We start from the raw sequence: 18,833 nt of genomic DNA, 5'->3' as shown, positions 1-18,833 counted from the left end.
ATTGACAATACTGCTGAGTGGCCAAATATATTTGAATGAAATCATGGCACCTCTTTGTTCCACATTTCCTTTTCCCAAATTAATGAGAATTTCATTACACTTTCTCCATATAAAACAACCAACATGGCAAAGATTGTACTATATTCTACCTCTCCAAAGAGGGTTTCATAGAAAAAGAGATTTTCACTAATCTTATCAATAAGAAATCTTCAGGCTAGAAAGCAATGTTAACTCTTGATCGGTCGCTATTGTAATTTCAGACTTCATCAACTGGGTGTCTTATTCCTATAATTCTAAAAGGTCCTCTGAAAGGCTCCTTCAGAATAAGCCAACTAAATTGTGAAAAGGTTCACAGAGCTACTACTGTGTGTGTTTCATATTTGTAGTGAAAGCGCTGAGAATTGACATTTGAAAACAAAATTATTCTGGTTTCTTGAGCCCTTGTTATAGAACCCCTTCCCCTCTAATCCACAGGGAAACCACTTGGATGGCATACATGTTTTCTGACTGGCCAAGTACTGAAAAGTGCTAGCCTGTCATTTTGAATTATCCAAATAAAGCATGATAGCTGTTCAAGTGCTCCCTGGTTGAACTGTTGAAGTCTGCTTAAAATCCGTGGTTGCACAGAGAAGACCAAAACCATTAACTCATTTCTTCTTTTGGCTATAAAAACAAATGAAACAAAACACAAACATGGCCATACCCTCACACTGTGATAGTCTTACATTTCCATTTTAATGTATTAATTGTCCAACAGAACCAGTCAGGAAAATTCATCTAAAGTCTGCAAGTTTCTTGAAGAAACACAACCTAAAATCCATGGCATGCGTGGAATGTCTTTACCTTTCACAACTTCCTTCAGTAATGGTCAGGTAGTCAAATCCCATTAACTGCTCTATAAACACAGGGAACATTTCCCCAATTCAGACAATCCTCCGTGAATTTCAATGCAATGGGCCGGTGTTAACATAGTAATTAGAAGGCTACTTAATGGGCAAGCTGAGTAAAAGCAGTGGTTAAAAAGCACCAGCCTGAGCCACAGTGCCACAGTGTTCCTCTATTCAAATGAAATTCAATAGCAAAAAGTTTACTGCTTCAGAGAAGAGGGTGTTTCTGTTTTGTCTATACCAAATTACCAGTACATAACATCTCTTGGCCACAAATACTTGGTTAAAAAGTACTTTAGTAAAAGATAAGGATGACGCCCCAAACCAAACCCACTGTCCCTGAGTTGATTTCAACACACAGTGACCTAATCGGAATGAGTGGAACTGCTCCAACCAAGCCCACTGTCCCTGAGTTGATTTCAACTCAAAATGACCTAATAGGATTGAGTAGAATTGCCCCATGAGATTTCCAAGGCTGCAAATATTTACAGAAAAAAGATGGTCTCATTTTGCTCTGATGGAGAGGCTGGAGGACTAATGCTTAACCTACTGTGCCACCAGGTATCACTGATAAAAATGAGGAGCATTATTTACTCCTGTCTATCAGGTACCATCACGACTACATTCCTTATATAATTTCATTGATTAATAATATTATTTACTTCTAGGTCTCAGGAACTACACAAATACATTACTAACATCGTTTTATTTAATCTTCATGAAAGCCTAATCGGAGAATCTTAACATGGCTGTTTTACAGATAAGGAAAGAGACCAATACAAGTCATTTGATCAGTGTTATTGGAGCTGCGATTTGAACCCAAGACTTTCTGATTTCAGCATTCTGGCTCTTTGCTAAACTCGATGCCATATTACTACTGTTTAACTTAACTATGAGACTTAAGTATAGAATAGTGTTCAACATTATATGTTTGTTTCTGTGGAAACTGTCAAGATAGTGTGATATGTGACAGTTTCTTTTATTAAAGTTGACACAGGTCTACTAGAATTGAGCAGCTGCCTAAGGAACTCTTCTAATCCACGCCATCTAAAAATTTGCCAAGCAACATGATTCTTGGTGATGCAAAGCCATAATGACCAGGTCTCGGCTACTGGTGTATGAACCGATCTACTACACTGCCCTTGTACAGAACATCATGACTGTTATAATTTTACAAGGAAATAGAAATTAGGTCAGTTTTTGTTTTAAGGTATAAAAGAGACCCCAATCTCAAATATAGTTTAAGGAGATCCCCGGCTTCAAAATCCTTAGGTATGGGACAAAGGAAACTCACAAATTCATGACTGGTGGTATTATCAGTGCCTCACAGTAATGGTGGGAACTGCAGAAGCACCATGTTCGGGACACTTCCATTACATTAGATAGAAGAACTTACATGATTGGTTCAGGGCCATCCAATCAAGGCAATCAGGGTTAAGGCTGAAAGAGCATGTGACTGGTGACTATTTGACCTCCAGTACTGTCCAGCAAGGGCAAAGACAGGGACACTGCTCTTCCCTGGGGTGGCTGGAGAGAGGTAGAGTTAATTTACTTTCCAATCTACGTTCTTGGTTAATATCAGGAGGGTTTCAATGGACACATAATTTACATGGGGACTCTGCAAATGGAGTTTGGATTTGAATGGTCATATATAACTTTCTGCAAAAAGGATGCTTGGAATTTAAGCTCTAATAGACCATGCAGACATTAATGAGTTAATTTAGCGATTGTACTCAATTACCCAGTTATATTTTAATGCTTCAACTCAAGGACAATCTATGAAAATTTTGAGGCATATACAATTGTTTATGCTAACAAATCAGTGCTACTTTGTGATATGCATCCAATTAATTTTTATCATTACAATATCATTACATAAGAGAGGTTTTAGTGTACCTGTGTTTCTTTAATGTTTCATTTTTTTCTTTAATGTTTCTTATGCATAGAAAGGTACACTATCTACTAGTTACAACAACAAACACTTGACTAACTGTTATTGCGTATGATATTACATTGTACATAAGGTACCCATTTAACTTAGAAGCAAAATTCAAATGTAATCCTCAGACCGCTTGTGTACAATGAGGTATCATCACAACATCCAAATCCATGACGTTCTATTCCACAAAGAGATATGGAGGAAGCCTGACTGGTGTTTATATGTGTTAGCTATGTTTCCCTTTCCCCCCATCAGCATCTGCACCCCCGTGGAGATAGTGGCATATAAAAAAGACACAGCAGGTGGTTAATAAATAGAAGCAGTTGAATGGGATGGGAGAGCACTGTTACTTTAGCTTGAGAATGATCCTAAGTTAGAACAGCTGGAAACAGCCTCATTTAACCAGCTGTGATTCTTCTCCTCAAAATAGATCAGACAACCTGTGGAAGCCATCCTGGATTTGCAATGATTAGATTAGTTGGTCCTTCTTGTCTAAAATTAATTACTAAGACTAAAAATCACAATTTTAGCTCTGCATAGATAATATGCTCCCAAGTACAACGCTGGAGAAATAAGACACCCACTTGCTTTAATTAACCGATCATGTTGAACACACAATCATAGGTTACATTAGGGTCTCTGCCAATCAGAAAAGAAAACGCATCGGAAACATCTCCAAGGAATGGGAGAGTAGATGGAAGAGAGAAGGGAAAGACAGGAGAGACTACAGATTTACTCCAAACTCCAGAACAGGCACGATGAATAAACTAGGATTTCAAAAGTCTGAAACTCTCAGTATTTAACTAATCAGTATTTTCAATAACGGTTTCTTATAGTAAGTCTAGAGTACAGACATATATGCATAGAGGATGAAAAAGCCCTATTTTAATTTCTGAGAAGCTCCTAAAGTTTCTCAAACTTCTGTGGAGAGCGGTAAGTGATTCTCACATGCCCGGTTTCAGCTTCTCCATTTCCTTACTGACCCTTAACAACTCACAATGGCATCTCCTCATTTATGACTAATATTGAGTCTACAAATCTGGGTAACATAGAACTGTCACGTTTAGAATTAAGCTGGCTAACATAAATAGACTCCGACAAACAATGCTACCGCACTGCTTGCTCAAATCTCGGTGCTATTACTTTCCCCTGGTCCCCAGATGCAGTTAATTGTCTCATCCCTTAAATGCCTGGTGAAAAGAGATGTATTACATCTAACAAATATGGTCTTCTTTAGATGGGTCAGTGGAACTGCTGCTTTTCCATCATCTGGTCCTTATTTGCATCCTTGAGAGGTATGCTAATTTGGAATTGAGCATCAGATTCACTCTAACTATAAAGGGACCACCCCACACTATATTAAAAGGTTCACATCAATGTATGCAATTTAAATGCACATGCATATAATTAACTAGACACATTACCAGTGTGCGCTGCTAATTTGAAATGAGTCACAGAAGACTGGAATATGTGTAGAGAAAAAAAACCCTTTAAAATTAAAATGACTACATAATGAAAACTGCTTCATGCTGCGTCTACTATTTCCATGTAAACTTAATATAACTGTAAATAGATTTTAATGAACAGGAGAAAGAGGCAATTACAGAGAGCAAGGAGGGCAGCACAACAGTCAACCGCCGTCAGAAGAGCTCTTTGCTCCCATATTAAAAGTGCTGCCTGACGACAGAGGGTGAGTTATACCTTCATAATTTCAGGGGAAACATTTTCTTTCTACATTAAAGACACATACCTATTTGCCAACTGCTGGCAAGGAAAAGAGAATGCTCAAGTGAGCCGAGGGAGGGAGGGGTAGCGGCTACAGGGGGATCGTAGCTGACAAAACTGAAAAGAGAGGGTCGCCAAGCTCCACGTTTCCCTTCTATTACTAAATTACCTTTCTCTCCTGTTACTGAAGCAGTTTGTGTTCTCAACAATTTCCATAGAACAGAGAGGAGCTCTAAGATATTCTGAAGCAACCTTATAGGTGTCATAACCCCAAATGGGTGGAAATGTATGAGGTGTTTAACTTAAAAACGATCCATATCTAGGCATAATGGAAGCATACACTTTGCAGCTATAAAATGAGTGTGATAAATTACATGAATCAAAAATTTTAGAACAATAATATCAGATGCTTGACACTGATAGATTCTTGTTATTTGTATTATAATCTAGGTGGGACATTAAGAAGCTAAAGAGTTGTGGGGGGTGGGGGGGGATATTGCTGACTGTCTTCAAGGCTGAGCCTCCGAGGCATGAGGCTAGGGGATAGGGGCCGTTTTTTTTGCAGAGCCACAGAAAGAATCAGCCTGTGAGGTTCCCCAGGAGCTCTAATTCCAGGCAAGTATGCATTTTGCCAAATACATACTGCTTTTTTCCAAATATACCCAAAGGTAATTATTGCTAATTTCAGAAGTATTTTTAAAAGATAAAGTCTGGTTGGTGGGGAAATCAGAGTTACTTTAAGTGTTTCTTTTAAAAAATGCACATATATTAAAAATATATTTGTACTGTATATTTAAAAGATCATACTTTTAAATGTCAAATAAAGCAATCTGGACTTCGTTAAAAGATCATGAATAATAAATAGCATCAACTATTGTCCTCGTTCTTTGGCTGTAACATCAAATAAGCAAACATACACATGGAGCAAGTAGAAATATAGGCTGCAAGGCAGATATTTTAAAATGCATTTAGAATGACATTAGGAATTCTAACTACTCTTGAAGCCACAAACGGGCAAAACACAGTGCACTGCCTGCTTCACGTGCATCACCCAGCTCAAACATTTTTAATATTTTCTCTCTAACCAGACTCAGTATTTATGTGCACTCCACATTCAGAGAAATGTGGACTTTTCCAGAAGAAGGGGCTTTCTAAGTCAGGTAGTATAAACCCATCACTAAAATGAAGCCAGGCCCCGATGGAGTGAGTAACTTACCTGAGGAGATATAGCTACTAGGATTAATGGCTCTTTTCATTCTACCTTGTTGCCTTTCAAGGTAAAATTTCATCAAACTTTATTAAAACAATAAAAGTACCAATCACTTTACTCAAACTTGCTATTTTCACTTCTATTCACATATTCTTTGAAATTCTTTTTCTGTAAATTAGAAGTGTTTGGGTTACTATATTTTCTAGATTTAAATTTACAACAGCATAATGAAAATAAATAAGTATTTTTAAAGCCCTAAAGTAACGGTTTTGTTTTTATATACCCTTCACATGAGAAAAGTCTTGATTTATGTGACTTTTATAAAACGATTGGAACCACAGTAGTATTTAAGAAAAGTTTTATTTTCTCCACATATTCCCTTTAATCAAGAAGAAGCTAAGCCTGCTTTTAAGAGCTTGCATTCTTTCTAGCTGTTTGCTAATAATACTAATCCAAAGATAAATATTGCTAATTTTAGAAGCAGTGGTTTTAAAGCATAAAAATAAATTTAAAAAAAACGTTTCCAAGTAATATTATAAAAACAAACTGTCACAGAAAATTAGTACAATCCAGACTTTTATTCACAAAAATTGATTAGTGAGCCAAAACTGGAATGTTGATTTGCTCTCTTTATACATAAACTTGGTCATGTGAGTTGAATTCCTATGTGACTTATTCCTTTCACCAAATAACGTAAACCTATTAACAAATGCTTTGATAGTACTTGGTCCATGGAGATTTCCACTAATTGCCCTGTGCTTTTAACAGTTCCAGATACATATTACAATTGTTTATTATAAAATGAACTGGAAAGCAGCAGCTGCGTGCCTGGAATCAGGCTAATGAATATTAGGATACACAAAGAAGGGTCTATGTGTCTACATGATGATAAGGGGGCAAGACCTTTTCAAGGTCTTGTGAGACGCACCACAGAAGGCATTTGGCCTGTTGGACACATGACTGTAATTCTAGGTGTGTGTGTGTCCGGGTGGGGGAAGCACGCATGACGCTGAGAATGCAAGGCTGTTTTCGGAGTTCGCTGATCTTTAAAAGGACAAGAATGACAAAGAAAGGAAGGAAGGAAGGAAGGAAGGAAGGAAGGAAGGAAGGAAGGAAGGAAGGAAGGAAGGAAGGAAAGATATCAAGCCCTAATGATGTTGTCTGCATTTGGGGGTAAACGGACATAGCTTATCTAGCCCTCCGACCTTCCACAGCATCTGTTCTAACTCTGGGATATGACAAACATTTAATAGATGTTTGCTGAGTTTTCAAAAGCTGGTCTTAAACTCACAACCCTGATTCAAATAAACTCTAAAATCTCAGCAGTTCTGCGAGGAATGGAGAGGTTGTGCAGTAAGAAACAACTTCAGATTTGGAACCAGACAACCCAGGGCTCAACCCTGGTCTCCCATCCCCCAGCTGTGCGCTGTTGAGCAAGTTACAAATCTCTTTGAGCTTCAAACTTCTTGTCGGTAAACCGGGGACAGTAACACCTGACGTGCGGGGCCTTAAGATAAACTGGAGCAGTGTCCCAGAGGGTCTAGGGAAATAAAGGCTCCGTAATTGGAGTGATCATACTCTTATGAGAGGAATCATGAACTTAAAAAAAAAGCATAAAAATATCCGTTATCCACTTTTCAGTCTTTCTTTGTAAGCCATCTCTACCTCCATACATGATCTTCTACGATAGACTTAAATGGTATGTTTAAGAGAGTGTCCACGTTGACAGCAACTGTGACGATAGCATACTGTAGCAATCTGTGACAAAAAACCAATCAAACCATGTGATGCCATGTTTCAAAAAAGAAACATTCTGCACGCTTAATGCTTGCACAGACGCATGTCATTCTTATGATACACATCTTTTGCACCCCCGATGCACTACTACCACCAGCCCTTTCTCCTTACCAGTAACTTCCAGTGGACGCAGGCATATTGCATCCAAAAAGTAACATGTGATGGACGGTATCCATGCTGGCACGAGGTTTGAAGTCAACTGTAAGAGAAAACAATAGATGAATGTGGATTCAAGTTACACAAGTATATACAATGCACACCAATCACAGGAGATCCCATCTTTAAACAATAGGGTATCTGTACAGCAAAGCTCTCTCAATGTTCTCATGATAAAATGGTCCATTGTATTCAGTATCTTGCTCCTTACCCTGGAAGGACTTAGAGGGCACTGAGTTGTTATGTAACCAAAGAAGACAATAATAATTACTGTACACACTCGACCCAAATATCCGCCAAGGCATCTAATTTTAACACAAAAACTGCATTAAAATGTGCTGAGAAACTCAGTTTACACACCAGTATATATGCTAACAGTTGCATACTGCATATCCATTTCTTTTAAAAATGAAAGACCCCATTTAAAGTGGTGAAAAAGCATTATGTACGTATGAAATGAAAGCTCCAGGCCATGAATTCTCATCCATTCTCTTTTAGAGTTCCAAAGAGTACTGGAAAACACTGCACCCCATTACAGAGGAACACGATCCACAGCGAGCAGTCAAAACCCGAGTAAAACAGTACACAACCAAGTTTACTACTGCCTTAAAATAACAAGAGGAGTTACTGGAATGTGCACGAGGGAATGGCTTGCTGAGAGAAATAAAAGTGGAAAATGTATGTGGAGGCTTAACAAAGTTTGTGGAAAAATTGTATCTCAATAAAACTTTTTTAAAAGAACACACATTTTTTGAAGCCCCTTTGTATCTTGACAAAAATAGAAAACACTTAAAAGTACTCTGTTGGTTGAACATCATGCACTTGTTAATAATACAGGGTGACATTTTCCCCTAACTCTCTAATAATTGTGGTTGAAGATAAAAAACTATAAAAAGAGTTCAGAGGTAAAATAAAGAGAAAATGTAAATGACATCATGACCCATGATCACTCTTGAACTGCCTTTCCTGGTTTGGCTTTGGCACATTCCCTTGCAGCCTCATTATAACCCTCGCCGGCCATTTAGCAGCAGGTCAGGGGTCATCTTTACACATAAAATGATAAATAGCCTACAACGATCTTAGCTGCCTGCAAAACTTCTTCTGGCCCTTTGCTCTGTCTGATACAATTAATAAATCACTACAGATTGTGAAAATGCCTACCAGACTGTTTACATACTTTAACATATGTCACATTAAACCATAGCTCATGACTTGCAAGATGTGTTTGCGAAGAAAACACAGGGTACCTACTCTGTGCCTTCTTAACAACTTTCATGGGAAATAAAAACGTTCTTCACTCAATATGGAAAAGAAACCAAAAAAAGGTAAAGCCTAAAAATTGTCTCGGCTTTTCATAACATTGATTTTAGAACTTCTAAAGAGAAGATGGCTAGAAAATGGACTTGCTGTAACTTGAGGCTTTGTCTCTATTGCCAAAGGATATAGGAAGCATAGGTAAGAGAAGATGCTGTGGAAGAAAACAGTCAATTGGAAGTTACAACCGTTTGACAAATCATAGAAAACCTTACTGTTGCAGTCTAAATAAGCTGGAAAGAAAGATGGAGGAAATGGACTTTATCTTTTCTCATTCGCCCTCAAGTTAAATGAAGAAAGTCCTTGTTTCCTTCCAGAGTATCCCTAGGAGAGCTTTCCTTCCAGTGGGGAAATCGCAAAGCCTTGGAGTGGGGATACCAAGTCTTTATCTTAAATTTATTTTGGTTTATGATGTAACTTGTTACATTCGTTTTTGCCAAAATCCTCATATCAGTCAATGGTCTCATGCATTATCCCGGCTGACTGCATCCTGCTTTGTACGTGAAGATAGTTCTCTGCCAACCTCTGAAAGCATGGCAGACAAAAGGCCCAACTCTTCTGCTTTATCCACACGTCTGGGTGTGATCACAAGACTTTCCTCATTAGATTACTTTAGACGGATTATTTTTTAATTCTTAAAATTGAGTCAGTCTATCATTCTGAGACGTTTCGTTATAACATGGGCAACTCTAGTTTATTCCAAGAATGAATCTCTTAGGATGTAAAGCAATATTTCGGGTCTGAGCTCAAAATCCAGGTGGACACATCAAGGGATTGTTGGCATTATGCTACTTTTGATTGAGAAATAGGGTAGAGAATTATAGACTGGTCAACCTGTCTAGAGATCTGTGGAGTGTTGAGTACTACACAACACAACACAATAACACTGCAAAGGAATGGAAGGCACACCAAGGGAAGCCCTCAGAGTGGACAAAGGCACCAAAGGTGAACAGAGGGCCCAGAGAGGAGGCTCAGGACAGAACTTGAAGGAAAATGCTGAGCTAGCAGAATCTCAGCAGGAGACACCAATAGTGATTTTTTTTTTCAGAATGATACAGAAAAATTGTATTTATTTATAATTATAATAATCAAATAACAATTACAAGTGTTTCTGGTTTATCACATTGCTTTATTCAGAACTGTTCTTTAAGTGTTCCTTATAGAGTAACTTGCCTTTTCTTTTTTGTTGCTTGTGTTTTTGATTAACAGATAATTTTATTGGGGGCTCTTACAGGTCTTATAACAATCCACACATATGTTGTGTAATGCATGTTTGTACATATGTTGACATCATTATTTTCTAAACATTTACTTTCTATTTGAGCCCTTGCTATCAGCTCCTTTTCTCCCCCTCTTTCCCCCCCTCCTCACCCTCGTAACCCCTTGGTAAATTATAAATTATTATTATTTTCATACTTAAAAATTATTGGGGGCTCACACAACTCTAATCATAATCCATCCATCCATCGTGTTAAGCACATTTGTTGCCATCATCATTTTCAAAACATTTTCATTCTACTTGAGCACTTGGTATCAGCTCTCATTTTTTAAAATTCATGCCATCTGTACTACTGTGAGACGAAACACAATGGATTTGGAGAAAGAGTGGACAATTGTTACTTTTAGAAAATGCGATCATAATATACAAAGGAGTTTTTTGGTAGAGGAATAAACCACAGAGACAGCGACATCCATCTCTGTGGATTTCTTTAGGAAGGAAACAGAAGCGATTGCTCTGAGCCTGGGCAGATTCAAAAGGGTCTTACTTACAACGGTCTTTCATAGGCTACAGGGCAGCTCTGAATTACCAAAGTGTAACTTCCCTACGATTTTTCATTTTCACTTTTCATTCTGACATACTGCTTTAAGCATCAGTCATTTGCCTCACATTGAACTGTTGTTACTGGGTACGTGTTTAATTTTGGTTTCTATAGTGAGAAACAAACCCATATCTTTAAGTGGTAGTAAAAGAAAAAGCCTCAAAACCAAAAATCAAACCTTACTCTCACTGACTCACATCCCTCCAGAAACTCCAGATCTAATTTAAATGCTAAGGCAATGACTAGTAGAGAGTGCAAACAGAAATGAACCATCTTTTCTCATATCCTAAAGAGTGTGTTATCTAAATATTTAAATAATTATAGCACAAAATAAAATTCATTACAAGCTGAAATGAAAAATACCTCCAGCAGAAAAGGAATGTCTTAATAAGAGGCAGGTCTAAAACAAACAGTCGATGGATGCTTGACAATAAAGCAAGTCTTGGACATTTTCTTGGAAAGACTTGCTGCCAATCGAATGGGGAAACTGAGACAAGATCAAGCTGACAGGTTTATTTCTAGGGCCTGCTCCATTCATATTTATCTTGCTTGGGTTTTCAAAATAAAACCTCACCCAAGTGAATAAGAATAAGGTCTACTGAGCACAAGGTACACGTATGACTATGTTGGATATTTCAAACCTAAAGAAAACAGAATATGGAAAAATAATTTTAAATCACACCTTGAAAGAAATTCCCTCTTCTTTCTTTTTCTCCCATCTTACTTCAAAGAAATAAAGGAACCAAGGGGCAGAGAGCCAGGGAACCGTAATGAAAACAACAGCATTTAAGTGTGAGATTCTGACAGGCAGGATAAACAAAGGCAGTCAAGGGATGGCGAGCAGCCGGGCAGAAACATGGTCCTGTGAAAATGCAAAGGGTAATACATCCAGTAAGATTAACAGTGCCCTCAACTCTGCTTACTCAATTATAGGATGACAGTTGCTAAACTGGAAAAGGCACTTCAACCTCAACGGTAACAGCACATACTGATATACAAAAGCAGAGATAATTTTATAGACAAGTAAGTGTGGGTGCATTTTGGTAACCAAATACCAGACATAGTGACTCCCACATGCTAATTAAAGGAAATCCGATGTCGCTGACAGTGCCTTGGTTGGAAGACTCCTGTCTCCTGAAAGGAAAGACTCGAGAGAATGCATGTGGGCGACATACTGAGCAGAGAGAGATAACTAGGTGCGTTTTCTGGAGTTCTAAGCAAAATCTGCTCTAACGACATGAGGCTCTGTGGATTTATGACCTCTTTAGCCCACATCAGAGTACACTTAGGGCCATAAAACTCTCTAAGAACACGACCTAGCACTTAGCTGCCTCTCCATTGTTCCTTTCTGCGTGGGTATTCATGTATGCACGTCAAAGTTTTGACATGTCTGCCAGACTCGTGGCATGGAGAGATGTTCAAGGGTTCATATAGGCAAATGGAGAAAGCGGAGATTTCCATGTATATTTAACCAACCTTAAATTACCAGCAGTTCTCAACCTGTAGGTCACAACCCCTTTGAGGGTCGAACAACCTTTTCACAGGGGTTCCCTGATTCATAACAATAGCAAAATTACAGTTAGGAAGCAGCAACGAAAAAATTGTATGATGGGGGGGGGGGTCACCACAACAAGAGGCACTCTATTAAAGGGTTGCAGCATTAGGAAGGTTGAGAACCCCTGGTCTAGAGTAACACTAGAGACCACAGATAATTAACAAATTCAAAAATCCAGAAAACTGACTTGCAAATTCAAGGTTGGATTTCCAGAATTTAGGCATTATTAAAACTTTTGCCTGTTTTGAAGAAAAACAAGAGGCCATCTAACTGAGAAGTAACAAAGTCCACCTCGAGGTATCGATGGGATCAGGTATCATGCATCAAAGACCCAGAACAAAAAAAAATCATATCATTGTGAATGAGGCGGAGTGCAGAGTGGAGACACAAAGCCCATCTCTAGTCAACTGGACATCCCCTTACAGAAGGGTCTCGGGGAGGAGACGAGCCAGTCAGGGTGTAGTATAGCACTGATGAAATAAATATACAACTTTCCTCTAGTTCTTCAATGCTTCCTCTCCCCCACTATCGTAACCCCAATTCTACCTAAATCTGGCTAGAGAAGAGCATGTACATGGGTACAGATAAGAGTTGGAAACACAGGGTATCCAGGACAGATAAACCTCTCAGGACCAATTATGAGAACAGAGATACCAGGAGGGGAAGGGGAAGGGAGCGTGGAAAGGGGGAATCAATAACAATGATCTACATATAACCCCCTCCCTGGGGGAAGGACGACAGAAAAGTGGGCAAAGGGAGACATCGGTGTAAGACATGAAACAATAATAACAATTTATAAATTATGAAGGGTTCATGTAAGAGGTACGGTGGAAGGGAGGGAAAATAAGGAGCTGATACCAAGAATTCAAGTAGAAAGAAAATGTTTCGAGAATGATGATGGCAACAGATGTACAAATGTTCTTGACACAATGAATGTATGTGTGGACTGTGATAAGAGCTGTATGATAGAAAAAACAAAATTATTTTTTAAGTTAATAGTATATATAAAAAGCTATAATAAAATCTTCCACAGTGGAAAAAAAAAACAAACCTAAAAAACTGTTGTCTGTATATAATGTCACAAAGGATAATAAAAATTATAATGTAACCATTACATATGGGTTTGCTTTTCCACAGTGTGTATTGGCAGCCCTAGTCATGCATTAGCACTCACTGTGCAGCTTGGTAGAAATAAAGCTGTCCAGGGTTCATCCTAAACCACGAGCTCCTTTTCCTTCATCAATCAAATCTCCTGAGGTCGTTCCTAGTTAAGTGTAACTTTTATAAGTTTTACAGGTGATTTCTGCTACAGTCAAAATTTCTAGTGGCTGAAACACTTTATTATGTAATTGTATGTAGAGTTTAATTAACTGCTTTTAGTTAACTGGGATTGCATTGCTCTTGTAGACCTATTGTTCACTTATTTACTATCTTGTTATCTAACATTTTACATTTAAGATAAGTCTGAAAATATTTTCAAGTGGTGGTTATGATGGTCTGAACCCCTGAGACGTGTGGGGTGATGTCTGGGCCCAGGGTATTCTGAACAAGACATTGGACTTGGGTCACATGTGGGACAGTACACAACTGGTCATGGGATGTGATCTCCCATTTGTTAGGGTACACTGATTTGTCCATGGAGTGTATGGGTGATGACAGAAGGTCATGGATGGGTAGACGCGGCTGGATATGTATCAGGAAAGTTAGTGGGGGATGAGGAGATTGAAATGGGGTGAGAGAGCTAGAGGTATATCAGGCTGCATAGCTACAGTGAACAAAGAGCAAGTGAGGTCCCCAACCAGAATGGATGGCAGGAAATGGTGAGCGAAGGGCAAGCAAGGCCACTGCTCATCACATCTCCCTGACCCTCTTGGCATCCATGGAGGTGGGGAAAGCATGCCTCCTGCAACCTGTACATCCAAGATGCACTGGAATGTGCACTGGGCAGTGACTGGAAGTACACCGGTGCCACATATAAGCACAGCCCCTACTCCTGCACAGTGCCAACTTTCCCTAATGAGCAGACCTGGTCTGTGGAACTTAACCTTGTTGATAAATGAGGAACAGGTATAATACCAGGCAAATATTAAAAGTAAGGGTTCTTTTAAAATAAATATGTGAAAAGTTTCTGAAGGCAAAAAATATTTTCAGGTTATTTTATTAAAATGAATCATAACACTACATCACAGCCTATAATTTTTTTTCAAGGACTAGGGTTTGAAGCAAACATACAAATGGAGTCTCTAGTGATTATGTACATATATGAGTGAAAAAGACTATTGATAACTCCCTAGTGCTGTTAAACCACCTTCAAAATTGACAGAAGTAGGAAGGTGCAAGGTTCGTAAGAGTTAATAATGCATGAGTTAATTAAAAAGGTGACAAAAATTGTAATGCCACTCTGTTTAGTTTGAAAAAATAAAAATTATACTTAAAAACTATTTATAGGAACTGAAGAGAGTAATGCTCCAAATGATGATTTAAGTGTAATAATCGTTGATGCTCATAATCTGGTGGTTGCGGCAGAAAGGTGCAGATCAACGTACGGCTCACAGCACTGCAGTTCACTTGGCAGCAAGTTCAAAACCACAGCCTGGGACCTTATCTTTCCTCCCCTCAGCTCCCCCCATAGCCATACAGCAATTCTACCCGAAATTAGAGACCTCCGACTCGACATTTTTAATCAGAAAGTTTAATAGAGAAATTGTCATTAATTCTCACGAGCATAGAGAGTGATATACAATTCATAAAGAATCCCTAACATGGTTTATGAGGACTTTAAGCTGCTGTTGCCAAGTTAACCAAGAAATGAGATGCTTTAGCAAGCCTCTAAATGGAACATAAATTTAAAGTGAAAGAATCCTTACCTGTGAGTACAGGAATGACAACACAAAATGGAATGAAACGTCTCAACGCTACACCTTTTAAAACTGAACTTCTTAGAATGTGCCAGAACCCACTAACTAATCAATAAAGAGACTTCATCAGCCAAGCTGTGCAGTACAACCTAGCATAAGGCTCATTAAGCCCCACGTTGCAGTGCCAGTCCTTTAAAGGCCCCTATTAAGTCCGACAGAATCAGACAGATGCCCAATCTTCCTGGCTTGCCACATTTGCAACATGACAACCCTTACCATGCACCCTCCACGCTCATGAGGGAGCCCTTCCCACTTAGCAACACAGATCCCAAGCATTTCTTTCTCACTATAACCCTATCCATTTGGTCTGGTTCCCTCTGACCCCTCCCCAAACAGATGAGCCTTGAGGAAAGCAACTAGCAACACCACTGGTCTCTGATTAGCCTACTTTGCTTTGCTTATTCAAATAAGCTATCTTCCCAGGCCCAGACAATATGTTGTGTACCTCTAGGTATACATATAGTTTCTATATAAACACAATTAAGTTTTCTGGCATTTCCATTATTTGCAATACTATCATTATTTGTTGTGGTCCACACAATTGAATCCCTTTACAAAGTCCATAAAAGCATCTTTGCGGTGTTTGCAGCTCTTAGTAAAGATATATCTTCGAATGTGTGCATAAGCAAGTGTGGTGAAGAAGGCTGATGGTGCCCAGCTATTGAGAGATACAGCGTCGGGGGACTTAAAGGCTTGAAAGCAAACAAGCGGCCATCTAGCCCAGAAGCAACAAAGCCCACAGGAAAGCAGCACACCAACATGGGTGATCGTGACAGGCAGAGGAGACCAGGTCTCAAACAACAAAGGCGGGGGGTGGGAAATCACCTCACCGTGAATGAGGGGGAGTGTGTGATGGAGACCCAATGCCCATCTGTAGACAGCTGGACATCCCTTGCAGAGGGGTAGTGGGGAGGAGATGAGTCACTCAGGGTTCAGTGTAGCAACAATGAAACTCAAAACCTTCCTCTAGTTCTTGAACGCTTCCTCCCCTCCAACTATCATGACCCCAATTCTACCTTGCGGACCTGGTTATACCAGAGGATGTACAGCGGTGCAATAGGGATCTGGAAACACAGGGAATCTAGGATGGACAAACCCCTCAACACCTGAGGTAGGAGCGGTGACACCAGGAGGGAAGGGGGTGTAGAAAGGGAGAACCGATCTTGGGGATCTATGTGTAACCTCCTCTCTGGGAGATGGGCAATGGGAAGTGGGTGAGGGGAGACGCCGGGCAGTGTAAGATAAGATAATTATTTATAAACTATCAAGGGTGCAGGGGGAAGGGGGGAGTGGGGAGGGAGGGGGAGGGGGAAAAAAAGGAAACCGAGCTGATTCCAGGAACCCAAGTAGAAGGCGAATTTTGAGAATGACAAGGGCAATGAATGTATAAGGGTGCTTTGCTCAATCGATGTATGTATGGATTGTGATAAGAGTTGTATGAGCCCCAATAAAAAGATTTATTAATAAAAAAAGATATGTCTGATAATCAGCAATGATATTTCTATTCCTCATTCCACATCTGAATTCAGCTTACATAGGGTTATTATGAATTGGAATCCACTCTATGGTAATAGGTTTGGTTTTGATTTGGTCACACTAATGGTATTGTTTGGCAATGTCTGAAATCTTTATAATCACTTCTCTTTAGAATGGACACAAAGAAGGACTTTTTTTGTCCAGCTGTTTGGCCAGATGGCTGTTTCCAAACTCCTTGGCAGAGACAAATTGAGTGCTTCCAGAATTCCTTCAGTTGAAACATCTAAATTAGTAGTCTGTCAGTTCTTGGAGCCCACCCACTGCTGCCCTGCCCCCACCCCTTTAAAAACCAATGTCTTCAGGGCACCGTGGGCTTCTTCCATTGCTACCATCAGTTCTTGACCATTTGTTACCTCCTGAAACGACAGAAAACCAACCAGTCCCTTTTGGTAGCCTGACTATTTCTTAAACCTTCTTATGCTGCCTCTTGCTCGCATTCAGTATTTTGCCCCTAGAACGCTTCAGTATTGTAGCTTAAGGCTTGAATTTTAGCTTCAATTCTTACAACTTGAGAAAAGCTTTACATGTTACACATTTCCCCCTCTTTTTGGTTTTCTAACTCCATGTCTTTGCACATTTCACTATAAAACGTTATTCTGTCTTTACTTTGTTGTCTGTAATCACACTCGGAGATTTTCTGTTCAGCTCTTTTACCTCGTCATCTTCTCCATTCACTTTAGCTTTTCTACATTCCAAAACAAGTTTCAGAGTCTCTTCCGATATCCATTTTGGTCTTTTCTTTATTTCCTCTCTTTTCAATACCCCTTTGCTTCCTTCTTGTATTATATCTTCCATTCCATCTCAAATACCATAATAATGCTTAATGTCCCATGTTTCAAAGCTATACTTGACATGTCCTCTATATTCACGTGGAATATGCTCAAGGCTCTACTCTGGCCTCCATGGTCTTGTTTTAATTTCCTTCAACTTGAATGTGTGTACAACCAAATGATGGTCTATTCTAAAGTCAGCCAGTCTTGTTCTGATGGATGGTAGTGAGTTTTTGTCTATTGCCTCTTTCCACATAGGCAGTCAATTTGAGTACTAAGTATGTCATCTGGTAAGGTCCTTTTATTCCCTCGCAAAATAAAAAGTTTTATTGTAAATTGAGTGAAGGTTTACAGAGAAAATTACCATAGTTTTCCATTCAGTAATTCATACACATTTTGTTTCATGACATTGACTGCAATCCCTACAATGTAACATCAGTCACCCCACTTCCTCCCTGTTTCCTTTTTTCATTTGACTCCCTTTTCTATCCTTTCCTGGCTTTAGACCATTAGCTCTAATGGTTGACTATTCTAAGGATTGAGTACCTTCCTGATGGTACCACCACACAGGCGGTCTATAATTTGGCTGAATATTGAGCTGCTTAGTAAATTCAGTGCCAGATTTGAAGGATTGAGGAAAGGCCATAATTTTGGAGATTCAACCAATCTGTAGCAGACCAGTGAGCCTGATCTTTTAATGACTTTTTTGTTTCACATATTTCTCCAACTCTATTCAGGACCTTCTACTGTGATCTCTTTCAGGAGGCTAGGAGTGGAAGCTGGGCATCATCTACTTCCAGTCTCAGGGTGTGGAGTATGTTTCCAGACTAAGTGTTTCTACCCACCTTAGATTTTCTACACTCACCTTTGCTTAAACTAGAGGTCAACAGTTACATCCTAGTTGGCCACACAATTTTCTAAGACCCCAGTTGCTACTCACATAAAATGCAGAACCTTATCTTTGTGGATTATGTCATGTCAATTGACCTTGATGTCCCCTGAAACTAACTCCAGGGTTCAGCAATTCATTTCCTGTAAATGTTTGGTTATGTCTTGATTTTTTCCCCAAATTTTGTCCCCTGTATACTCTATTATAATGCTGTTTATCAGGCACCATCAAGTCAGCTCTGAATCACAGCGACCATATATACAACAGAGCAAAATCTTGCCTACTTTTTGGTATCCTCATGATTGTTGCTATGCAGT

General features: G+C 39.2%; 1 protein-coding gene across 16 annotated transcripts in view; it reads right to left on the bottom strand.

The window, feature by feature from the left end:
• Positions 1-18,833, bottom strand: part of PAM (peptidylglycine alpha-amidating monooxygenase) — a 202,716-nt gene that overhangs the window by 124,103 nt on the left and 59,780 nt on the right. For all 16 annotated transcript variants that reach the window (XM_075541314.1, XM_075541315.1, XM_075541318.1 and 13 more), the window contains exon 4: positions 7,670-7,757. In XM_075541314.1, coding sequence (XP_075397429.1) covers positions 7,670-7,757 — 88 coding nt within the window. The remainder of the gene's footprint in view (positions 1-7,669; positions 7,758-18,833) is intronic.

Source organism: Tenrec ecaudatus, chromosome 2 (genome assembly GCF_050624435.1).
Source record: "Tenrec ecaudatus isolate mTenEca1 chromosome 2, mTenEca1.hap1, whole genome shotgun sequence".
Lineage (NCBI taxonomy): Eukaryota > Metazoa > Chordata > Mammalia > Afrosoricida > Tenrecidae > Tenrec > Tenrec ecaudatus.
Note: the sequence above shows the minus strand (reverse complement) of the source record. Positions and strands in the feature narration are given on the sequence as shown.